General features: G+C 40.6%; 1 protein-coding gene across 1 annotated transcript in view; it reads right to left on the reverse strand.

The window, feature by feature from the left end:
- Positions 1-174: 174 nt before the first annotated feature.
- The window catches only part of LOC145785273 (uncharacterized), a 66,010-nt gene continuing 39,481 nt past the window's right edge, over positions 175-26,703 (reverse strand). The window contains exons 38-41 of the mRNA XM_082596950.1: positions 6,725-6,926; positions 5,930-6,083; positions 5,400-5,550; positions 175-527 (exon numbers count right to left, since the gene is read on the reverse strand). Coding sequence (XP_082453076.1) covers positions 351-527; positions 5,400-5,550; positions 5,930-6,083; positions 6,725-6,926 — 684 coding nt within the window. The 3' untranslated portion in view covers positions 175-350. The remainder of the gene's footprint in view (positions 528-5,399; positions 5,551-5,929; positions 6,084-6,724; positions 6,927-26,703) is intronic.

Consider the following 26,703-nt stretch of genomic DNA (forward strand, 5'->3'; position numbering starts at 1 on the left):
AGCATTTTTCTTTGTGTTTTGGTAACTTTGCATATTTTTATAACAGCGAAGATTTATATTTAGGTGATCGAAATATTAAGTTCACAAACAATGATTAATGTGTTTTTGTTTACTGGTGCATTACAGGGAGTGGAAGAACAGGAGTTTTTTTTTAAAAGAAGAGAAATTAGGGAATTGCTTAACCTAAGACATTGAAAATGTCAAATAAGCTTGCACCGTCACTATTAACCGGTGAGATAACTTCAAGTCATTTTTAGTCGCACAAATTCTTCACCGGGCACAGAGAAAAGAAACTACATTCAATTAGCTCGTGGCGGTGGCAGAACGTCTGCCTGATCACTAGTTCGTCGTTAGTTGTCTGCCATCATCGCTTTGATCCAGGGCATTAGTTCAATGACGTTTGCGTAGAAACCGGGCAATTGAATCTCCTTCCCTTTCGCTAGTACTGTTTGCGCACACCCATCTCTTCCCCAGCTGACGATCCCAATCTGAACCCAGCAGCGCTCTCCGGTAGCCTCATTCACAACCTGTGGAGTAAGGTCAGAAAAACTTAGCTTATCAAATTTGCTTAACTTTTGTACAGCTGCATGGCTACAATATTGTGCCCATTTAACCCTATCTAAGTACGAGCTGTTTTCGTACGCGAAAAGTAGCTTACGTCACCGGGCTATCTTAGCCCCGTGCTAATTCATCCCTAATAACAGGAGCTATGAAAATCACAGAACCAAAATATTTTACAAGATAATAGCCATGTGTTGTGTAGGCTACTGTGCGTATAGAAATTAAATTTTTTCCAACAAATTTATTGAAATAAAGTGTTTGAGATGAAAAAACGTCAGAAAGTCGGTTTTTATTCTAATTTCCCGAAAATATAAGTTTAGGCTAATTCAAAAATTTCAATTTTGAAGCTAACATAGAGTAAGCTCATGCTAAACTAAACAAAAATTTAGGCTACTTATCCCAGCAAACATCACACTATTGGGCCGATACTGGCCCAGTATCGAATCGTCCAGGCAACTTTCTTGTATTGGCCCAGTACCGGCCCAGTACATTCGTGCACATCGTTAACGCGTTGGGCCAATACAGTCTTTGTACCGGTGACTGTACTGTGCCTGTACACAGCCAATACTGGCCCAGTACAGTCTTTGTAACGGTGACTGTACACAGCCAATACTGGCCCAGTACAGTCTTTGTACCGGTGACTGCACGGTGCCTGTACACAACCAATACTGGCCCAGTACAGTCTTTGTACCGGTGACTGTACGGTGCCTGTACACAGCCAATACTGGCCCAGTACAGTCTTTGTACCGGTGACTGCACGGTGCCTGTACACAACCAATACTGGCCCAGTACAGTCTTTGTACCGGTGACTGTACAGTGCCTGTACACAGCCAATACTGGCCCAATACAGCCTTTGTACCGGTGACTTTACGGTGCTTGTACACAGCCAATACTGGCCCAGTACAGTCTTTGTGCCGGTGACTTTACGGTGCCTATGCACAGCCAGTACTGGCCCAGTACAGTCTTTGTACTGGTGACTGTACGGTGCCTGTACACAGCCAATACTGGCCCAGTACAGTCTTTGTGCTGGTGACTGTACACAGTGTACAGTGTACACAGCCAATACTGGCCCAGTAGCCTACAGTCTTTGTACGGTGACTGTACACTGCCGATACTAGCTCAGTACAGTCTTTGTACCGGTGACTGTACCTAGCCAATACTGTCTTTGTACTGGTGACCGTATCGTGCCTGTAAACAGATTATCTGCTACTATCTTATTAACTGTATCGAAACTATCGCGCCGCTCTGATGCGATTCTACGCTACAACATCAATAGGTAGGCTACTGATGTGTATTGCTCGGTAACTGAAACTGTTCTGCTGACATCCAGGGATAGCACACTGTCTTTAGGAATACTTCGACAGCTTTTGCAACACAACTCATTTACCACTTGCATCTTTTATTATTATCAATACAATCAACTGTTGGCCACCTCGGCTTCAACCCGATGTCTTCTTCCGCCTTGGCGATCAGGCCAGTTTCGCATCCAGGTGCTGGCTGCTTTCTCTACCTCTTTTTCGTAACTGAGGTCAGCAGCGGGTTTTGTAGAACAGCTCCTAAAACAAAGATGAACAAATTGTCCACAAAACATAACTGCAACATTAAAATATGTTACGTGCATATTATTATCTAACCATTCTAAAATTAATCTACCACAAAGCAGTAAACAATTCGTTAAATACGCATCACTACCCTGTAGCCTACCAATTGCCGGTTGTGACGACAGACTAACTTATTATGCTCAATTTGACATTCTTACATACCACTACAATTTTTTGTGTTTTTAAACTTTATACCATGCTTATTTCTTTATGTTTTTGTGATGTATGTTTTTGCTGTTAGATTTCACCTTACAGTTTAATATGGAAGCAAAAACTTTAAACGTTACTTGACTTACTCTTTATGACAATTGACATCCGCAATGTTCTTCATAAAACATAGCGCCTTCTTCCGTGGCAAACCGGAATCCCTCTTCCATCCACCTTTTCCCGACTAATTATACTTCTGACACAATGTATTAGAAATGGTGCTCTTCATCACTCGCCAGCTGCATTCTTTCACTGACGAGCCACCCACCACAGAAAGGCGAAAAATCTGAAACATAATGGGCTACTAGGCGAGATGACTGGGATTTTGAATGGCTTTGGAGTCGCAGATGCCAGAGGTTTTAGTGTTGCAGTTGAGAATTTGGTGAGAGAGAAGGCAATGCGTTATATAAACGTAAGACGACGTGACTTAAAAGAAGGGCTTGGTTTGATTTGAAAACAGAAGAAACAAAGGTCTGGAGTTAATCCTTTGCTGAAGGGATTATGATGTCACTCTATTCACTTCAGCTGGCAAGCGGGCGGTCTAATACACAATTACGAAAAGCAAAAATTTGCAATGTGTGGTAAAATGACAACCACAAACACTGGCGATTCACGTAAAACTACGGTAGTTTGGTAGAAAAGGCTACGGGAGTCAACCCAGACAGAAAATCCGGAGTGGAGTACGTGAGGTGGTCGACTGTCAAACTCTGACATCCTTCCGGCAACTCCTGCAGCCAAACCGTCGCCGAGTGTCACGCTTTGCGTTCCCTCGGACCACGCCGGAGAGGCAGAGAGGGGGGTCCTGTTGTGTTTTTGGGCAGCGCAAGACCTCCATACAGACGCCCAGGCCAGCAGCCAGCAGGTAGTTTGACGTTGGATATAGCAATTGTGGTGGGCGAGTTGACTTTTTGCTTGTGACCCTTATAAAACTAGGCTCATCTGAGTGGAAGCAAATTTATGGATTGATTTCTGGGCTGGGCAAAAGATTTTAGCACCACTTATTAAATACAACACAATCAACAGAGTCCAAAAAGATAATCTTGTTTTCGTTTCAAAATCGTATTTAATTTTGTTAGTTTTTTTACTAGATAAATGTTACGAAGAATGGTGAAAATTTGCGATGTAAGCAATTTCAACAATCACAATAGCAGTAGAGTTTTGGTGGTTAACGTTGAATATGACTAATGAATGTTGCAAATTTTCAAAATTAGTTTGGGTATGAAACACGAAAAACTTAAGTGAGCTAAACCGGCGGTAAAATGGATTTTTGCTACATGTAGCAGCAGTTATGAAACCATATGCACCCGTTTTACTAAATACAAATTTACGAATCATGTTCAAAGATTTAGCAACGTACACACATGCATCAAAGTCCCAAGAAATGTTCTTACTTTCGCTCCGACAGCTTACTTTTGTTGTTGGTTTCTTTTGTAGACTCCAATCAGAGTTTGAAACGTGCTGGCTCGAAGTTGAGTTCTCATAGACTTTCCATGACTACGTCTTTCGATGTTAAAGTACAATATATCTTTCTTTTAGCACTGCTGTATATCTTAACATTCAGCTAAAGAAACTGCAATCTGTCCACTTCAAATTCAATTCAATCAATGAAAATCTTTACGATCGGCCTTTCACTGCAGGCACTGGCGACAGCGAAAAAACACGTGCGTCGCAACTCGCAATGTACAGATTTGCCTTCATCAAACTGTAGCCTACTGTGCCAATATCGGATTGCCCTTACACAGACTGTACAGTTGTTTTGCCTTTACCAAACTGTAGGCCTACTGTGCCAATACCGGATTGCCCTTACGCAAACTGTACAGTTTTGCCTTTACCACACTGTACTGTGCCAAAACCGGATTGCCCTTACGCAAACTGTACAGTTTTTGCCGTTACACAAACTGTACTGTGCCAGTACCGGATTGCCCTTACACAAACTGTACACTTTTGCCCTTACACAAACTGTACAGTTTTGCCTTTACCACACTGTACTGTGCCAATACCGGATTGCCCTTACACAAACTGTACAGTTTTGCCTTTACCAAACTGTACTGTGCCAATACCGGATTGCCCATACACAAACTGTAGCTACAGTGTAGGCTACAGTGTTGCCTTTACCAAACTGTACTGTGCCAATATCGGCTGTACTGTGCCAACACCTTACCAAACTGTACTGTGCCAACACCAGATTGCCTTTACACAAACTGTACACTTTTGCCGTTACACAAACTGTACTGTGCCAATATCGGATTGCCCTTACACAAACTGTACAGTTTTGCCATTACCAAACTGTACTGTGCCAATATCGGATTGCCCTTACACAAACTGTACAGTTTTGCCTTTACCACACAGTACTGTGCCAATACCGGATTGCCCTTACACAACCTGTACAGTTTTGCCATTACCAAACTGTACTGTGCCAGTACCGGATTGCTCTTACACAAACTGTACAGTTTTGCCATTACCAAACTGTACTGTGCCAATACCGGATTGCCTTTACACAAACTGTACAGTTTTGCCATTACCAAACTGTACTGTGCCAATAGGTCTACCGGATTGCCCTTACACAAACGGTACAGTTTTGCCCTTACAACATTGTATCGGCCCGATACAAGCTTTGTATCGGACAAACTGTACCATTTTGCCGATACAATACTGTACGTTGCCGGTATTGGCCCGATACAGTGCAAACGTTACCGATACACCCGATACATGCCGATACAAATACAGTATTGGCCCAATACTGTGATGTTTGCTGGGATTCTCATAAATATAATGAGGCATTTTTGGGCGTTTTTACATTTTAAAGTAATTGCACAAAGTTTCGTACTGTAGGCTAACACTAAATTTATTCTAGAACGTATTTTTTATAACGACGTTGAAATGGCAGTGTATAGGAATGATACTCGTTTCAAGATCATTTTGACGTCACAAAGTGCTGCATGTGGCAGCATAAGTTAAGACAAAAGTAGCCGGAGAAGTAGCGGATGCCACATCTGCAAATAAGCATAAGATGTTTACAGGTTAGCTTACTTCTCGTGCAAGTGGACCCCCGGAATCCCCTTGGCATGAGGAACCTGGTATTTTGTTGCGTGAGCTGTCCGAACAGAGCATTCTAGGGGTGTATGAGATAGCATTTTCCTGAGATCGCCCATCCAAAACAGTGTTCAAAACGGTAATGCAACTGAATACAATAATAATGTTGTCACTTTATTTAGCCAACAGATTGCTATTTACGCATAACTAGAGCCGTTGGTAAACAAATGTTCTTTACTGCTCATCTTTTTTTAGCTAATTTTTCCCCAGTGCTGGGAATGGCATAAAAATCTGGCCGGAGTCATTAGTAAAAACAGAATGGATGAGTTTGTGAAGGAAGTTACAGCTGATCGATTTGTTGAAGAATAAGACTCGTCACTTTTCATCGATTGGTAGCGTAACTTCTTTTTTTTGCATGTTGTAGCGGTAGAGAATACGCGTTAAAGTCTCAAAGTAGCAAATGCCCACCTCTGTCCAACAGTGCAGCTACAGCTGGGTGTTAAATCGGGTTTTGCCATAATACTCACTGGAGATCATCTCTAACTTGAAGGAAAAGTTGTTGCAAGTGTTGCGGTAACTGCCGCTCAGAAAAAGTTTGCTCACTCCGCGGTTTGGTATAACCAAAACCAGTAACAACAGCACTGGCATTGTTACTGCCGGATCCACGCAATAAGAAAGTCTCTGAAGTGAAAAAAAAAATATATTAATTGGTCAATTGGTTGATAAATTTGTCATAGTTTCTAGGCTAACTATATTAAGGATTGTAGATCATAGGGATGCGAAACTTCATCCGCTTTTGGCTTATCCCCAACACTAGAAGGGTTACGTTTTTTTGTAATTTACAAAATATTTTACTTTTTATGGGTTATATAAGAAGAGTGAAGTTGGTTTTAAAGCAATTTAAGGTTTTTAGTTGAAAGCAAGCCAGGAGTAAAGCGTAAAAAAATGTCAAATTGGCACTTGACCCTTCTAATGTTGAAGGAACAACGGAGTTGCGCGTCCTGTAATGTACCGTCCCTATAACTATATGTGTAGGCCGTTTGGGAAGGTTTTGAAGGTTGGGAAGGTTTTTGAAGAAGGTTTTGATTTTGAGGAAGGTTTTGAAGGTTGGGAAGGTTTTGAAGGTTGGGAAGGTCACTGCAACCAGCAAGGTACAAAGAAGTTTATCAAAGGTTCATATGCGACTAAATTTCAAACATTTAGGCTACAACATTGCTTTGAGAAAGAGATAATTTTGGAATATCATAGACACAGACAGATGATAGAGAACAACTTGATAGGATTGAATTCCCGGTTTACGGCAGCTTCCGATAGCTCCTCACTTTCAATCCTGCATCTTTCTGCGTCAGTCTCTCTTCCACTTAAGATTCCTTCCCTCTTCAACTCTGCTTCAATGCAACTGTTGCTCATGCAAGGCAAGCATATTGGTCTCACAAAATTCGTGAATTGAATAGTGACATCTGAAGCAGGACCAATGGGAAGCCACCGGCCAGTGGTCCCACTAAATCTTTGACCAACTTTTATCTGAAAGTAAGTTGTTGTAATTGATAACAAATTGTTGGAGGGTTATGTTATAGTATTCTAACTTTAACTAACGTCATCTCAACGGAAAATATAAAATATCAATTTTGAAAAATAAATTGAAAACATTTGGCAGCACTTTTATTTAAAGCAACATTCGCTTGGTAGGTAGTCGGATATCCCATACTTTTATGAATTCCTGGATCGCGATGTCACTCTTGTTCATTTAAATAATAATTTGTTTGAATTTTGGCAGCTTGCTTCTCAAAAACTGTAGGCTTGATTACGGACAAAAACTTGATTACGGACACCTGTAGTAAAACGTCCCAATGACCCAAGGGGCTGTGAGCCCAGATTGAAAATCACTCATTTTAGCTGCGTCCAAAGTAAAAGGCGGTAGCCTACTTCACAATGTAGATTGTAGACACTATAGCGACATGTTTCAGCCTGATGCTGCGAGTTTGCTGTGACAGTAGCCATAGCTATAGGAGATAAGGGCGGTCGCTTCCCCGCTGAAAAAAAGGTTGTGAATTTGGGCAAAAATGTCCAGTTACATGGGAAAATCAATTTTACTATGATGCTTCGACATTTCACCAGTTTACAAACTTTACATAATATTGTTATAATAATTTATGAGATAGATTACATCGATATTTTCCAATGAATGTAAGATGTATTGTCATCGATTTTGGAAACTATTGCATAGGTATTGCAATTTGGGCAAAATGATTAGTTTCGATTCAACATTTCCAAAAGTACCGTAAGTGTAAAAGAGCACAATTGGCGAGTAGTAGTAAACTTATTCACTAGCCTGCTGGGTAGCCTACTGGCAACCTTATGAGTTTTTTCGTATATTCTACTAATGCAGTTACAAAATCACTTGGTCAAAAATGTCTGGTTATTTGGACAAATCAATATTTTACCAGTTTAGAAACTTTGTATAGTGTTGTATTTTGAAGTACAGGGTGTTTCAAAAAATTTGACATGATTGTACAGTCTTGTAACTTTGCCAATTATCGTTTATACGATCTCAAATTTTAACAGTATGTAGGCTACAGATACATAAAATTTTGATTTTTAAGTTTCAGACGTTTTTCTTTTTAGATGTAGAAATGCCATACAATAGCGCAGAAAAAGCATTTTGTTTACTGGAGTATGCTAAAACACAGTCGAATAAGAGTCCAGGGATGGAGGAACCACGTGGGCCTCGTGGGCCTGGGCCCACTTACTTTATTTTCTGGGTGGGCCTACCCACTTTTGAGAGCCAAATTTCTTTGAAAAGTTAGCGAAAACGGCAAATTAGAGAAGGAATGCCAACAAAAAGCTCTTCACTCATTTGATACACACTAGTTTGATTACACAGGCCAACAAAAGAAGTTTAGCACAAAAGGTGAGAGTCATTTTAGAGTATTTCAGGGCCCCTGATTCCAAAAATGTACTTAGTTTTTTCAAATTTTCGAAACTACCAGGAATTGAATTTCGAACCAAGATTAGGCTACGTTCTTCCGTAACAAGGATAAAATTTTAAGCAGCTACTTTATTGAAGAACACAACTTTGTATTCTGTAATTATATAAATGGCCTTCGTACCTTGATGGGTGTTGCTCAGTTTATAGTAGGCCTACCATAATAAAGAATTGCGTTTGTTCATCGATGGTTTTGTTTTGCGTATTCGTCTAGTTTGTTAAGCAAAACAATGTAGCAGTAAACAGTTTTTGTTTGTTTGTACTTAATAGCTTAGTTAGTAATATGTAAACAGTATTTTGTTGTTGTACTACTTAGTAGCATAGTTAGTAATAGTCTGTTGAAGTCAACAAATATACCCCCTTAACACAAAGCAGAAGTTACATAATTATAATATGAAACTAAGGAACTTTCAGAAATAATTAATTAAACTACCATTCAACGTTTTATAGGCAGAGAAAACTTTTTTTTTTCTCAAACCGTAGAAATAAATTTCATTATCAGATCACCGCTTCAATGCGTGATGGAAATCTACAGATAAATCTGCATCAAGCATTGCAGAGTGCAAAAAACAGTGTTGCAGAACGCGTTTTCGAATATTAAATTCTCATCAGTGCAACTACGTTTATGAACGCAATAACAACGGTTAAATTTAAACTCAATACAATACATTACAAACATTATAAGGACATATTCTCAGTGTTCAATTGAATATTAATAAATCCAGAGACATCAGAAAATCACTTCCCGCATGCAATTCCAGACCGACTTACAATACCGTCTATTAATTTTCAGTGCTTATCTAAGTACTGTAAATTAGTATACTTCGGTATATGTTCATTGTGATGGCTTTTTTGCTTTGAACATTAAGTTTGTTTTAACAAAAAAAACCTTAAGCGAGTAATGTCGGTCTGGAATTGCATGCGGGAAGTGATTTTCTGATGTCTCTGGATTTATTAATATTCAATTGAACACTGAGAATATGTTCTTATAATGTTTGTAATGTATTGTATCGAGTTTAAATTTAACCGTTGTTATTGCGTTCATAAACGTAGTTGCACTGATGAGAATTTAATATTCGAAAACGCGTTCTGCAACACTGTTTTTTGCACTCTGCAGTGCTTGATGCAGATTTATCTGTAGATTTCCATCACGCATTGAAGCGGTGATCTGATAATGAAATTTTCTACGGTTTGAAAAAAAAAAAGTTTTCTCCGCCTATAAAGCGTTGAATGGTAGTTTAATTAATTATATAATTCTTGTACATCTTAATTATATTCCCAGGCTTGCTTCATGTCGTATTTTGATTGTTACTGGGCCAGTAAACGTTAAATAGCTGTTTGTTTGGGTTGTAATCAACGTGATTGTTTCCAAATAGCGTTTATACAACTCAGAAATGTGCCTGGGATTACTTTCAGTTTTGTCTATGTAATAAACGACACGACGTTAAATCTATAGGGGCTCAAAATTGCAAAAACAAAGTTTTTGCTGATAGGCTATCTCAAAAACTAGAGCCAATTCGAAAAAAAACAAGTGCATTTTCGGAATCAGAGGCCTCGAAATACCCTAAAATAACTCTCACATGCATTGCCTTTAAAAAAAATTTTGTTGGCCTGCGTTATCTTTGATAGCTCAATGATGAAATCTAATCTTCAAACTTTTCTGTTGAGCCCACTGTTGATGGGCAGCACATGTGGGATGTGGGTGTGGTTGCGTGTGATTGGTGGGGTAATCTACAAATCAATCAAATTGTTCTTTAAGGTTAAAACAATAATATCATTATTATGCAGCGCATGCACGTAAGCAGCGCATGCATAGAAAGCGCATGCATAGAAAGCCTCCTACCCCCATCATGATTCAAGATGTCAATGGCAGTTTTGTGCTCTCAGACAAAAGCAAAGTAAAGATTGTAAGAAAATGGTTTCAGCAACAATTTACAGATTCAGATGATGAACCAATACAACCATTCACCGGAGAAGCAAGACCCTTGCAAACACCAATAACCACTGAGGAAGTGTCTGCAGCAATTTCTTCTTTGAAAAACCGTCGTGCTGCTGGCCCTGATAACGTCAACAACGAACTCTTCAAATTCTCCAAAGACATAACCTCCGGTTTAATATCACAGACTATTAATGAATCTGTCAAACAACACAAACCAGTATACACCATCGGAGAAGGCATAGCCTACTAATTGCTATACCAAAACCCAAGAAACCAAAAGGACCACCAGCTAATCTTCGACCCATTGTGCTCCTCAATAGCATCAGAAAAATTCTCTCCATCATCATTTTGCATCGGATTAGAGACAAAATTGACAGCTTCACTGGACCCTTCCAAAGCGGTTTCAAACGTGGCAGAAGCTGTGCTGACATTGTCTGGGCACAACGTATGCTCGTTTCAGTGGTAATGGCTAGAAAATGGGACTTCCACAAAATGGGAATAGATATGTCCAAAGCCTTTGACACCATCAAACGCAAAAAAATCCTTCAAATTTTAGACCAAGCTGGCTGTAATGAAGATGAACTGCGACTAACCCGCACCCTGCTAGCTGTAGGGGGGTGTGTTATTTGACGAATTTCACGATGGCAACGTGGTACGGTGCTTAAAATATGTGGAGTAGTAGCCAAATCCGGAATATGAAAACAATTATCATATTGGACCACCCTAACCCCCATGTACATGCCCCCTGAAAAGGGGGTATCCATAAATTCACCAAAATATGAGTTTTTAAGCCTTTTCACCAAACGACGTGTATTTTGGCGGTATTTATGGTGCTCCTATAGAAGTTTTCGGGGTCTGTGAGTTCAAATATGGCATTAGAAATTACCTCCAAAAATCCAATATAATGGTAATCCAATATGGCGGCCAAAATAGCGCTTAGAATGGGTACTTTCGTAAAGTTTAACCAAACATAGTCATGTAATATGTCGAATTATAGGTTTTCGGGGGCGTAGAATACGAATTCATGATTATTTCAAACGAAAAATAAGCTGATAACAACATATTTTCAAACTTATGACGTATATGTAATTTAGTATAAAACACAGTATTCAGCTCTGTTAGATTCATGCCGTCAAGAACAGAATTTAAATCATTCATTGTAACATCCGCTTTGCAACTCAAATTACTCAGGTAAGCTTTCAGATTGGCTCCATAAACAGAAGCTGGCAACTTTTTATGGTCTTTCAATAAACGAAAAATGTCACTTTGTTTTGGAACTGAGAGTGCAGTGTCACGGGCGTATCTGATCTCGAGGTATAACCGCTTCTGTTTCTCGATCTCTGTTATATTACTATTTAGAATCTCATCCACATCAGAGTCCTTCGTAAAAGGACCGCCTTGTTTTTTCAGTTCGTTTAAATCATTATTTCGTCTTTTATCAAGTGCTACATTAGCTATTTCTTTGTCGTCGAGGCCCTGTTGTTGCAAATGCTTCTGTTGCGCATTCCAGGCTTTCATTATGGCGGGAATCGTAAACTTTGCAATGTTGCCATATTGTCGGGATGAACCAGAAGATTTGGATTCTATCAACTCCTGTGATTTGGCCTTTACTTGAACAGTCGACGCACACTTTAAGTTTTTGGCGCCTCGTTGTTTGAGTTCATAATTTATGAATCCTACCGCTCGTTCTGAATCCAGATTGTGTATAGGGGCACTTTCTAGTTTTTCGAATCCATTCTTGACAGAGCAATCTCCGATACCTCATCTGAAAGTCCAAATCCAAATATGTCCCCTTTCTGGCGTTGGAAACCATCCGCTAGTTTTGGTAATAACATAGTAAGAACCTTAATCACTTCAGGACGTGTGTCTTCAATTGCTTTACTAAGTGACGTACGGATATCTTGGCTGTATGTTGTCTGGTTGAAGCGTTCCAGGGAAATGAAGTTGAATGCAGGCTGTTCGAGATTGAACAAAGCCTGAGCATCGGTTTCACGAAGGTTTTTATTCAGTGTTTGGAAAGGTTCTGTTAGCTTTGAATACTTAGTAGTTTTTGCCGTAGTGAGGGATAGAAAAGGTTCTACCAGATGCAATCCAATCAGTGCTCCTACAACGTACATTACTCTCATGAAATCTAGTTCTAGAAAACATCTTACAATACAAGCGAGCTGGTTTGTTACTTGCTGAAATTTTTGTAGAAATCTATTCACGTCTTGAAGATGGTGAACAACTACAGCGCAAGTGAGTGTCAACCGATTAAATCTTTCATCTTTTAAACATACGGAAAGATTCTTTTTCGGCGCTATGGAGATATCAAAACCCACTGCTCTGTTCCAAGGCTTATGATTGAAGTCGTGGTTTACGAGCCTTGTTATGCAATCGAGTGCTTGTTCGGTCACACTTGAATGTGTATTACTTGCTTCAACAAGGAATTTTGAATAGATTTTGTCCTTTCCAAGAGCGTTCTCTATCTCTGCCCATAACCTCGTGATTATTCTATTGAACATCAATGTTAGATGCACATTACAGAAGAGGTGATCAGGGATGTGCCCAGTCTCAAGTCTTTCAGCTACAAGTTTCTCTACCTCTAGATTGTGCGAAGTCTGATCAGTAAGAATGAAGTCAAGTTTTTCAAACAGAAGTTTGGTGTTGACTCCACTAGCAGCTGATAACACATTTAACACGGCAATCTTCAGTTCTGCTAGGTTTTCACGAGTCTCGGATGCCATTGGCAATGTTGGTAGTGGTCGAAACATGCCATTTACCGTTACACCCAGAACTGAGAAGGACCCAGCTCCTTGTTTTTTTGATCCGTCATCTGCGTACGTAACTGCAGATTTTTCATCGCTGTCCATCATCTGTTTTACGATTTCATCTAACGCCAAAGCTTCTAAACTTCGCCCCACCTGTTTCACGTTGCGCTTATCAGGCAACATATCTCTGTCTGTTTCATCGGGAGACTCATTATGAAGTTTCCATTTTTGACCAAAAACCTTACTGCCGATGGTCACAACGGCCGCTGCCGCCTGTGTTTCTGACATGTGGTTGACGCTTTTTAATGTGTCCATTGCCTCGTAAATCTCTGGATGCACTTTTCGTTCACGTAAACGGATGTGACGATACTGCGCTGGCATGTCATCATGTTCATCAGATATACTGAGACCAAAATTGAGCTTTCGTTTCTTTCTGTGTCCTCTTGAGACTTCCTCGGAATCACTTACTTCATACTCGCTTCGGTTTTCTTCAGCTGATTGTTCGGAGGAGCCACTTATTTCTGCTTTCTCTTCCAAGTATGATTTTTCTAAGACAGCCGTCTGGCGCGATCTGTCGATACTCTGCATATCCTGAGGATATTGCAAAACACAATGCAAAATAACAAGCATAATTCATCAGTATGAACATATGTAAATACTCAGGTATGTAGTAACTACTGCACTGATGAGACCGGGGGGTCGAAACGGTGTGCACTGTCTGCAGTTAAATACTCAGGTATATTCATTGCGCATGCCAGGAAAGAATAAGCTTACTTTTGGGATCAAATTCGTATTCTACGCCCTCGAAAACCTATAATTCGACATATCACACAACTGTGTTTGGTCAAAATTTACAAAAGTACCCATTCCAAGCCCCATTTTGGCCGCCATATTGAAATACCACCATGTTGAAAATTCTTAGGAATTTTCTAATGTCATATTTGAACACACAGACCCCGAAAAGCCACATATGAGTAAGATAAATACCACCAAAACGCAAGTATAGTGGGTGAAAAGGTCAACAATCTCATATTTTTCTGAAAATAGGGGTACCTTATATTCAGGGGGCATGTACATGGGGGTTAGGGGGATCGTATGTCGAATTTTCATAAATATTCTCGATTTTGATACTGCTCCACAAATTTTTAGCAGCGTACGGTATGAATCGACAATTAACACACCCCCCTATTATGGCTTGTTATCGCAATGTAATCCTGTATCGCAATGTATGAAATATATGTATGTATGTATGTATGTATGTATATATGTATATATGTATATGTATATGTATATATGTATGTATGTATATATATGTATGTACGCAATGTATGTATGTATCGCAATGCACGAAACTGTATGTGCGCATTAACAACGAAATGTCCGCAAACTTTGAGACTACCATCGGTTCCCCTCAAGGAGACAGCTTCTCCCCAATACTCTTCACCTGCTATCTATCTGCAGCATTGAGCTCAGTGCTAGAGCAGTCCTCCAGACCAAACCCCCCTATATCTGACTGTTCCAGACGGTCGTTCGCCTGGTCAAACGTCATATAGAAACCGTTCAAGTCTACTGAATATTACGTCATGGAAATTCCTAAAACATGTGCCAAAATTGCACCATCGTTCGTAAGACCTGTGTCAAACCTGTTTAAACCTGTTTCAGTTGAAACCTGTTTAAACATGAAATGTTGCGTCGCGCTAACTGCTGGCGTGCCTTGGAGTTATCACAAATTTTTCTGATTCATTCTTGAAGTTGTTTGTTGGAAGTCGGTCGCACATTTAACTGGTTTATTTGGTGCTTGCTAGCTGGACAAATTCTCCATCTTTTATCCAAGTAATCTGTATCGTAGTGACAGTTTTTAGAGGTGCAAGGCGTTGCATCTCGATTTCGATAGCCGCGGGCTAATTTTACAGGAATACACTTTAAGAATAGACGTTTCGAGGAGTGTTTCTTTTTCGGTCGATACATACAGACAAACGGATCCGGGAACTTTATGTTACAATTTTCCCACGAAGAGATTATGGTTTACCGCTGTGACCATAAAAAATAAAAGACGAGTTCTTGTCAGTTGGTAGGTCAAGAAGAAATTAAAGCAAGAAAAATAAAAAACGAATTTGTTAGCTGGTAGGCCAAGAAGCACTTGAAGGCATAAAAATAAACGACGTGTTTGTTGTCAGCTAGTGCAGAAGAACTACTTAGAAGTACAAGAAATAATAAAAGAAGATTTGTTGGTTGGTAGTCTACACTCTTACAGAAGCAAAGAAAAGTAAAGACAATTCTTCTCAGTTTGGTACAGAAGAAAAATAACTTTGACATTCATTGGCAAGAAAGAAGATTAAAAGACAATCCATCTGTGCTTGTAGATTCAAGTGGAAGAATCCAAGCAAGTTTTGTGGACTTTAGGACTTCATACCCGTACAGCTAGGGTATCGTGCATTTAAATTCTTTTTTGCATTTTTACGGTCTTTGCAGTTAAGTTTTTTATAACTACTGTAGCCTAATAATTTTGTGTGTTTGTGTAACTTAATTTTTTTAATTGTTAAATTTAGCCCCAACATTTAATATGTCTACACTCGGTGGCGACAAGGACTCGACCGCCGTAGACTCGACTGAGTTTAAGCCTGATGATGTTCTTTGCGGTCGGGCAGGCCATTCTGGGGAGGGACCCAGTAACGATGAGGCTAAGTCAGTTCGAGAGGCCCGGCATCTTAGACGGGATATTTTGACTCAAATTGGGAAACTTTCTGTAGCCCTAGGTTCTTTGAGTGATAAGCAGGAACTGTTAATTTTTAGATCTAAGTTATCTACTTTAGAAGAGGAATTACGGCATTTCCATGCTCTTTTGACTAAAATCTTTAACTCTGCAATCTTGGCAGAACTTCGTGATAGGGTAGATCCCGAAGTTAACTCGTTAAAAAATAACTTTGAACAAAAAGAAAGTGAGTTCTCAGATATGTTGGATGCTGACATACATCCTGAGGATAGCGCCTCAAATGTAAGCACTAGGATGTCTAGGACTTCGTCTCGGATAGTGGCACAAATTAACCTGCAGCTAAGACGAGAGGAGCTCCAGATACAAGCTGAGGCCATTCGAGCTGAGGCTGCCGCGAGAGCTGAGGCCGAAGCGAGAGCTGCTGAGGCCGCCGCGAGAGCCGAAGCGAGAGCTGCTGAGTTTGCCCCCAAAGACGCTCAGTTGAGGGCTGAACAACGTAAAGAGGTAGTTTTAGCTGAATATCGATCAGAGGTGGGCTCTCGGCGTAGCTCTAAGAAGGGCTCTTCTAGGCATTCCAGAAATGAACATCAATCGCAGTTTAATTTACATAACCTTTTCCAAACGCCCGTTCAACCTGTGAGTGGACCAGGGCAATCCACACGTTTTCCAGCTGTTTCAGGAGGTCTCGGGGCCGCGGCTAAGGGTCTTCCGAATGCTGTAGAGCCAAGGTCTGCGAATTAAAACCGAACTCCTCCCCCAGAGCGTACAGGTCACGGGGCCGCCATTAGTAGTAATGCTTTGCCCCCTTCACAGTTTTCTGCGCCGCTAGGTTTTGATCGCCCAGCTACACGTAATTTGGGTGGTTGTGAGAGGCGTATCGCGTCTCCTGATTTTAACGTGTGTGAGGATCGTGATCGGGCTGTGCACGTGACTGAGCCCACTCAGCCCCTTAGAGGAAATAGCTTGTCTTCTCCCGCTAAATCGAGTTCTCAACAGCAGGATTGCTTTTTTGAATACCAAAATAGTAGGACGTTTTTCGATAAGGCGGCCTTGATTGGTTACGATGGTAATAATATGCCATTTATCTTCTTTAAAAATCGTGTTACGGCCTTAATGGCAGCTTCGCCCTTTAAGGGGACTTGTTTGACTTTGCTACAAGCAGCTTGTGTTAGAACAGCTGCGCAAACGATTGCTAATTTGGTTTCTGACACCCCTGGCTTGTCAGAGGAAGACAGGATAGAAATGTCGTTAGCTCGCTTGTCCCAGCGTTTTGGGGTTAGTGGAGGTCTTTTCGCAGAACCAGAAATTAGAAAGTATCGCTATGGTAGCAAATTGACTTCGACCTCTTCCAGTGATCTGAAAGAGTTTAAAGATGAATTATCGCAGTGTTTGCTTTACGCGCAAGCTTATGGTCAGCGTGACAAATTGGAAGGACGTTTTGTTTTGGATTTGGCTAAGCGACTTCCGTTTGACGCTAAGCAGCGTTATCTTGACTTTTTAGGTGATCAGTATGGTGGTACTAATGAGCCTACTTTTCAGAGTTTGTTCGATTTTGTTGTACGAGAGGAAATGCGTAAGTCGACTGATTTTAGCATTATGCTAATGGGCGATTCTGGTGAGTCGCAGCATTTTAAAAAGTTTGGCAAAGGAAAATTGCCTTCATGTCTGGTTAGGCAGACGTCCGTAAAACCCCACGATGATGTGATGTCAGGGAGTTCGCAGTACTCGACTGTTGTTGGCGCACCGCGCGGTGGTGAAGCCAGACGTAAAAACCTACCGGCATGCATTTGTTGTTCGTCACGTGGTCAAGTTGAATATCATTTTTTGTCTAATTGTAAAGAATTTTTGCGCTTGACACCTAAAGATCGGAGAGATGTCATTGTGAAAACTGGCAAATGCTTGAATTGTTTGCGCCAGCATATGGTTAGGGATTGCGTTCATGCAAATAACTGTCGTAAGTGTGGGCCTAACAACGATAGGAAACACTATTTTCTTCTGCATGATTTTTATGTGACGTCACGTGATTCTTTGGATTCGGTTGGGAAAGATGATGCTCGTGCCAGAGTTCCTGTGCGTAAGGTTAAGATTGGAAATGTTAAAGCAGCCTTTAACCGCGTTACTGCTGCTCGTGTTTTGAATCCAATGACTGGCAAATCGAAGTTGGTGTATTGTCAGCATGATCCTGGTTCGCAGTTGACGTTTGTTTCGAGTGATTTGGTGTGTGAACTTGATCTTAAACCGTACGATAAAGCGTCGTTTAAAATGGATACCCTGGCTGGTCAGAAAGCTACTTGTGCTGACCTTGTCAAACTCAACATCCAGTCGTTAGAGACAGATGAACTGTTTTGTGATATAACTTCGGTGGTTAACCCAGCTTGGGCTGACGATGTTAAAACTTTACCGCATAAACAAGATTTAAATGGTTTCCGTCATTTTCATGACGTGAATATGTTTCATTTGAATGATTGTAGTACTGTAGATGTACTGATTGGCAACGACAACGCTTATTTGATGTGTGCAAAAAAAGAGCGTGTTGGTGAAAATCGTAGTGAACCACATGCTTTGCTCACTCCTCTCGGCTGGTTGGCTTGTGGTGGTAAGTCACCCTTAGATGAAAGCGTTGCTAAAGTGTGCAGAGTGCAGACGTCTTCAGAGTCGGATGTCATCTCTGGCTTTCAGCGTAAAATTGAGTCTCGTGATATGGAAATAGCAGACCTGAATAAAGTCATTCAGGATTTGACGTTGCAAAATGAAACCTGTGAATTGTCTCGCAATGATAAGTTGGCTAGAGAACTTGTTGAACCGAATATTGAGTTGAAAGATGGTCGATTTGAGATACCTGTTCCGTTGAAGGAAGATATTGATCTACCTAACAATTTTGTGTTGGCGTCAGATAGAGTTGCTGCTTTAAGGAAGAAGGCTTTAAAACAACCTGAACTTCGTGATTTCCTTACTGACACCATGAAAGATCTTAAATCAAATGGCTATATTGAGCGTACTGGTGAAGCAGGAAATGTCAAGGGATTTGAATGGTATTTACCATACTTTGTTACGTCACAATTAAAAAAGCGCATTGTTTACGATGGCAGGTCTGAATTTCGAGGAACTTGTATTAATGATGTAATGTTTTCGGGTCCTGACTTGTTAAACCCTCTGGTAGATGTCTTGGCTAGATTTCGGCTTGGTAGATTTGGTCTCATGGCTGATGTGACTAAATGCTTCTTTCAAATAAAGTTACCTGAGTCGCAAAGGGATTTGTTTCGTATATTGTGGTTTGAAGATGATGACCTTGAAAATGGTAGGATGGTACCATTTCGTTTTTGTGTACACCCTTGGGGAATAAAGAGTAGCCCGTATATCGCTTGCTTGGCTATAAAGAAAATGATCGAGCAGAATCCCAGCAGTGCTGGTGAATTGACTCTCTGCAATATTGCAAATAATATGTACATGGATGATTTTATATTTTCGGCTGATAGCTTAGAGGAAGCTCAGCAAATCACTCATGAATCAATTGCTTTGTTTGATAGCCGTGGGTTTAAACTTGGTAAGTGGAGTGCTAACAAGGAGGCTATGATTGTCTTGTCAAATTTGGATAATGAGATGCTTTCACCTTTGATTCGTGACATTGACTTTCAGACTGAAAATATGACTTTGCCATCAGCGAAGACATTGGGTTGTGTGTGGCAAACCGAGTCTGACGAGATGCGTATCGCATGTTCCTTAAAGCCCTTAGCTAAACACACGCGCCGAAGTATGCTCAGTCAGCTTGGACAAAATTTTGATCCGCTAGGCTTTGGAGCGCCATTTTTTCTAAAAGCACGCCTTATACTTCAGCAATTGGCGATAGACAAGTTTGATTGGGACACCGAGGTCCCTGATAGCTTTGTTAAAGAATGGGAGTCGTGGCTTCGCTCTTTGGACCTGCTTAAGGATTTTTCGTTACCGAGATGGCATTTTGCAAACTCTGGTGTGTGCAGTCCGGATGATATTGTTTCATATCAATTGCATGGGTTTAGTGATGCTTCGAATCAAGCTTTCTCTTCTGTTGTTTACTTACGTAGACTGGTTAACGGAGTTCCGAGTGTGTCTTTCGTTCTGGGTAAATCTACCATTGTTGTAAAAAATCAGTTTTCTTGGCCGATAGCTAGGAAAGAGCTTGTTGCCGCTTTGAATACAGCAAGACTCGTGAAGCAGGCCTACGAGGCATTGAAGATGCCCGACTGCCTTAAGTATTTTTGGTGTGATTCTCGTACTGTGTTGCAGTGGGTTAAAAACCCTGATTTACGTTTGAATAAGTTTATTACGCGTCGAGTTGAGCATATTTTATTGTTGTCTGGAGCCCAGGATTGGCGTTTTTGCCCTACCGATATGAACCCAGCTGATGTTGGCACAAGGCCAAATCTTATTACAAAGAAAGAATTTCGAGAGTTGTGGTTAAATGGTTCTAGTCTTCTCTACCAGTGTGAGGAGATTCCATCTGTAGAAAATGCCACTTCAGTACCTGTCCATAGCCTATATCTTCGTGACGAAGAGGAGTCGCTTGACGTTGGACAGGGTGGTCTTCACAGATTGATCGAGGCCGCACCTTCTTTGTATGTTATGAAAAAGAGAATCGCTTATTTGGTTGCTTTTGTTGAATTTTTGTGCTGTAAAACGAGAAAGCGTAGCTTTGTGAAGCCAAAACTGGATGCATCTTATCTTAACAGTGCTTCAGAGTTGGCTGTGAAGTTTGTTCAGAAGAGCGTGTATGGCGATGTGGTACATTTAATGACCAAACGATCGCCGGATGCCCTTGAGGAAGTGATAAAGCGAGGTAGTGTTGGCGCTTCGCAACGTGAGAAGGAACGCATGAAAGAATTACGTTCACTTAAAAAGTACAGACCTTGTGTAGATGACGCTGGTGTAATCCGCATTGAAGGGCGCTTAAGTAATTCTCCCGAGATCTCTCTTGAAGCAAAGCATCCAATTGTTTTGCCTTCGAAGCACCCCTTCACTAGGCTTGTTGTACTGTCGCATCATAATGGAAATGCGCACTGTGGAGTACAGCACACTTTGTTGTCTACGCGACAGAAGTTTTGGATCGCTAATGGTAATGCCTCCGTGAAGAGGTATCTTAATGATTGTGGTGTATGTGCGATTGAGAAAGCACGGCCTATAAGGCAGCTCATGTCTGATTTACCTTTGTCTCGCACAACTGCGCATAGGAAACCCTTTTTTGATTGCGGCTTAGACTATCTTGGACCTTTAACCTTTGCTGAAGGTAGAAGTCACAAAAAAGCTTGGGAACTCTTGTTCACATGTATGGCATCTCGCGCTATTCATGTTGAGCTGGTTACGTCATTGTCGCTGAGTGATTTTTTACTTGCCTTTACACGGTTTACAGATTTATGTGGGCAGGTTAATGCTATCTATTCCGACAATGGAAGTACCTTTCAGGCAGCATCTAAGAAGTTACCCGAGTTGATAGAATCAGCTGAATTTCACAACGCCCTGAGACAGAGAGAGATAAACTGGGAATTTATACCTCCGTATGCTCCGGCGCAAGGTGGCGCCTGGGAGGCAATGGTTAAACAATTTAAAATTGTATTTTTTCACATTTTGGACTCTTCAAGTCGTAAGCCCAATTTTATTGAACTGCTTACGTACACAGGCAGTGCCGTTCGGATCGTGAACGAACGCCCTTTGGTACCTTTGAGTGACGACCCTAGGGATTTTACTGTCATCACCCCTGCCTCACTTTTGACCCCATACTTAGACCCATACTGTGCTGTTGGGCAACCACATGATCGTGACCAATTAAGAAGGGATTATCGGTTCAATTTGTCACTTTCTCATCAGTTTTGGAGTAAATGGATCGATTTTTACTTGCCAGGTCTTCAGGGCCGGAAAAAATGGCTAAAAATGGCCGAGAATTTGGAGCCTGGTCAACTTGTAGTGGTAGGTTCTCTCCAGGACATTGGTAAACGTGGGAAGTATCAACTTGGGAGGGTGCATGAGGTAGTTCCACAAATTAGGAAAGGGAAGCCTGTGGTTCGTAGAGCTAAAGTTGCCGTCTGCAACTATGATGAGAGTACGGGGAAAGTGAAAGTAGACTATGTGTTGAGGGATATTTCGTGCCTCGCCCCCGTAAAGAACACCTAAGTGTTAGGGTTTGAGCCTGGTTTTGTCTGCGGTGGCCGACACTTGTCTGAGCCCAGAACAGTCGGTTATTATCGCAACCATTGTATATAGCGTCATTTTTTGCGTGTACCTAATGCCTATGGTACCAATTTCATGTATCGTCGTGTTTACTCTTATTGCTGTTCATTCTTTGCATGCCCTTTGTATTTGCGTATTAACTTAAACGTGAGTGATTCAAACAATTTGTGTATCATGTGTTTTTATTCATTGGCTCACAATTGTCGTCAATTCTTTTTTAGTTATGCCATGTCAGACTGTCATAACTAGGGGCCGCTATGTTCCAGACGGTCGTTCGCCTGGTCAAACGTCATATAAAAACCGTTCAAGTCTACTGAATATTACGTCATGGAAATTCCTAAAACATGTGCCAAAATTGCACCATCGTTCGTAAGACCTGTGTCAAACCTGTTTAAACCTGTTTCAGTTGAAACCTGTTTAAACATGAAATGTTGCGTCGCGCTAACTGCTGGCGTGCCTTTGAGTTATCACAAATTTTTCTGATTCATTCTTGAAGTTGTTTGTTGGAAGTCGGTCGCACATTTAACTGGTTTATTTGGTGCTTGCTAGCTGGACAAATTCTCCGTCTTTTATCCAAGTAATCTGTATCGTAGTGACAGTTTTTAGAGGTGCAAGGCGTTGCATCTCGATTTCGATAGCCGCGGGCTAATTTTACAGGAATACACTTTAAGAATAGACGTTTCGAGGAGTGTTTCTTTTTCGGTCGATACATACAGACAAACGGATCCGGGAACTTTATGTTACAATTTTCCCACGAAGAGATTATGGTTTACCGCTGTGACCACTGACACATGCATGCCTTTGGAAATGGAGTATGCAGACGATGTTGAGTTTCTGGATGAGGAAAGACAGCCACTTGATATGCTACAATCTATTGCTACAAAGAACCTGAAAAACTACAATCTTTTCATGAATGAGACTAAAACTGAATTCACCCACATATTTCTTGCAGACACAAATGAAACTGATACTGATAGCCTACCGATTCGAGGAAACGAAAAATGGCGTATACACAAACTTTTGGGATCATTATTGTGCAGCACTGCCGATGTCAAATCCCGCTGCAATTTAGGCAATGTCGCTTTCAGATCACACTGGAAACTATGGAGCAAGAGATCGAGAATCCCATTACAGTTGCGACTAAGATTGTACAACGCGTACTGCATCCCAATTATGATCTACAACTGTAATAGCTGGTCTGTTACCAAAGGAAGTCTTGAAAGATTGGATGCCTGTCATCGATGACATTTACGTGTCATAACTGGTCATACTTAACCAAACAGTCTTATCTCGAACAAAACTCTACAAAATATGCAACAGTGAACCATTGTCTTGCAAGGTCTCCACCATGAGATGGAACATGTTTGGACACATTCTGAGACTTCACCAGGACTCACCTCCCCAGAAAGCCCTTGAATTTGCAATAATTGGCAGCAAAAAGTACCAAGGCCGAACCGGACGTCACCGTACCAATTTATTACAACTGCTGAGATCTGACATCAGAAAAGCTGGCCTGGGATCCCTGCTCAGCACACCACATCTCCATCGATTGCAAAACATCGCAAAGGACAAAACAGAATGGAGATCCTATCAACCTTGTTGAAAGACTGATCGAAGCCAGCGGATGCCAAACGATTTGGCTACACTGGCGGCGGAGACAGTTACAATAATAATGCACGTAAGCCTCACTGTATATTGCTGCAGATTATTTCTCCCAGGTTGGTATTATAACTGTATGTGTATTTTGCCTTTTTATTTGTGTGTACATCACCATATTTTGTACAGTGCTATAGAGCAATTTAACAATTTTGTAATTTGTTTGGCCAAATCGGGCGTAAAAACGGAAAGTTTTCGCTGGTTGGCACAAAAAGCAATCATGAAAACACAATGTATAAACCATTTCAAGTATTAGAAATGCAGCAACATTATGGGGGGTCTGGGGGGCTTCGCCCTCCTGAAGTTTGATTAGCTTTGACTGCTACGCCTTTGGGCCCACCTACTTTTAAAATGGTTCCTCCATCCCTCAATAAGACTGTGCCGCGTGCATTTGCGCAACGATTGGGAAGAAACGGGCCAGATGGAGAGCAGATTTAGACATGGCATAAAAGGTTCGAACAAGAATGTTACTTGTGCAGAGTAAAAGGATCTGGGCGGAAGTCAACGCCAGTAGAGAAGATTCGCAGAAAACTTGCGAACAGTCCAACAAAGTCCATAAGAAGAGCGAGATAAATGTAATCTACATTCTAAGGTAAATGTAGGCCTGGATTAACATTTATCTTAGAATGTAATAAGTAGCATCATCAATTTTTGAAGCTTTTTATTTGGCAATGCAATTTGGGCTGAATGGGCTAAAACGAAGCTTCTCAGCTTTGATTCAGTATCTGCAGAAATTAAATGTAAAAGAATGCAATTGGTAAGCAGATGTAAGATTATTTCAGATATTCATTAGAATCCTAGCTTAGGCTACATTTCTTTATGATACAATTTGAAAGCCTGCTGGGTAGGCTACTGGTAACCTTATGAGGTTTTTCTTTTGGCATCGAAAACCTGTTTATGTTTTTTGATTTTTTAGTCCATATCCTACTAGGCTAATGTAGTTATTTGTAAAAATATTTAGGTAAAACTGTCCAGTTATTCATGTACCGATGGTACTGAAAACACATTGATTATGATTTTATTGTAATATTAAATCAAATACTAAAAGTAGTTTTGTTCAAAGGTGTAAAAGTTTAATGCAAGAAAGATTCAATTTGATGGTTTATTTACGGTAATTGGGACACAGACAGATCTATGAAAGTAGATTGTCCGCCCCGTTAGCTCAGTGGTTACTCGCCCGGCTCAAGATCGCGGCGCTTGTTCCACTCTCGGGGCGTGCGACTGTGCGCTTGAGCAACGCATTTCAGGAATGCTCTCCTTTCAGCGGCACCTAGTGGATGGAATAATTCACCGGCAACAACACTTCAACAATCGGAAAACTTCACACTGTCAATCTCGGTAACCGGCCCTGCGTCAAGAGCCTCTACAAGTATGCGAAACTACCAGGAATAACCTATCAAGGCTTTGTCAGTCCGAGGATAAAAATTCAAAACCAACCAACCAAGATTAAAGTTAAGTCAGCCATGGCCACCTAAAGATACGGCCTGATTTGTCACATTTTGCAGAAATTTCCAGGTTTTTCTAACTTTGGGCAAACGTTTAAATAAATTTTTCTACCAAGTAGATTTTTACGCTTTCTTTATTCTTTTCCCCAGATGACACAATAGGTTTTAACATCCTCATATGTTGAAAAACAAAGAAAATTTGATTTCGAAGATTTTAGTCAGACTGTTAATTTTCAATAACAGTCTGATTTTGCGTTTTTCAACTTACTTTTTCTCATTTGCTATTGCTTCCCCAAGGCAACAAAAAAGTTTTATGTCATTAGGAAACCGCAAAAAGTAAAAGCATCTCAAAAAATGTCAGTCAAGCACTAGCAGTAGCTGCAATCAAAATCTGCAAAATGTGACAAATCAGGCCGCATCTCCAGGTGGCCATGAGTCAGCCTTGTTTATCTAAGTTGAACCTTTTGTTGCCTGTGTTTTCGACTTTTCGTACACTGCCAAGTTGATGACTGTAGAGTTATTTTTACAACTCACTTTTACAACTCATCATTTGCCACTAGGCTACATGTTAGTTGTATTAAGTGTTAAAGCATTACCGTATATGGTTCTTGCGGAAATACATTTCCAAAAATGTAGCTTTCATGGCTCGCTTACTTAAAAAGGTTTCCGATCCCTGTATTAGACCATACACTACCTCAGAGATTGTGAGTAATGTTGCGTTTTTGAAAGTATGTTTGCAAAGACAAAATTTGTGCAAATTTTGTTCGCCATCCCAAAATGTTTTACTCTCCTACGGCTGTGGCAGTAGCGGTTTGCACTAGCTTTCGGAACAAAGTCCCCTAATCACGTGCTATAACGAATGGTGTGGGAGTCAGTGTGTCGTTGTTTTATGCGGTTCTTCTGTTTGGCTTGAGGCTGCTGTCTGGATTGCTGTCTGTTGAGTTTATGTGTTGTCAGGCGATGCCATTATAAAAGTTGATCTTTGGACTCTGTCTGCTTATGAAAATGATCTCTTTGAAGCGCAATTGCACCGCGTCGTTCTGTCTTCAATAGTTCAATTGCACTGCGCTTTAAATACGACATTTTCATAAGTATAGACAGAGTCCAAAGATCAACAACCGTGCCGAAAGGGAAGAACTAGCCTACGTCACCAAATCTATTAATCAACTGGTTCGACAACACTTTACCATGACATCGCCTGATAATAAATAAAACCATAAAATTACTGTATTATTATTATTCTGCGCTGGTTCAGTTTTATTGTTGTAGCCTGGTGCAAGAAAGCTAATGGTGTAGTGTATACTTCCGTTACAGATCTAGTTGTGTTTATTATTTTAATAAAACTTAACTTAGGTAATGATAAGAGTGTTAAGTTTACTTCGGAGGTGAGTGGTGTTCCTCAACGACTAGTGGTTGGTACTTGAACCAGCATTGCATAATTTTGAAAACGAGAACTTTATCCGCTGCGTCATCTCACCACCTTTATGTTTTGGTTTAATGCTATTTTTTAGGATAAAAAAAAAAAACACTTTTCCAAATAACTCGTTTTCTGTTGCAATTAGCGTTTAACAATGTATTGTAAGCAAAGGTAACGTCATAATAAAAATAACGCGT

Source organism: Aplidium turbinatum, chromosome 16 (assembly GCF_918807975.1).
Source record: "Aplidium turbinatum chromosome 16, kaAplTurb1.1, whole genome shotgun sequence".
Classification (NCBI taxonomy): domain Eukaryota; kingdom Metazoa; phylum Chordata; class Ascidiacea; order Aplousobranchia; family Polyclinidae; genus Aplidium; species Aplidium turbinatum.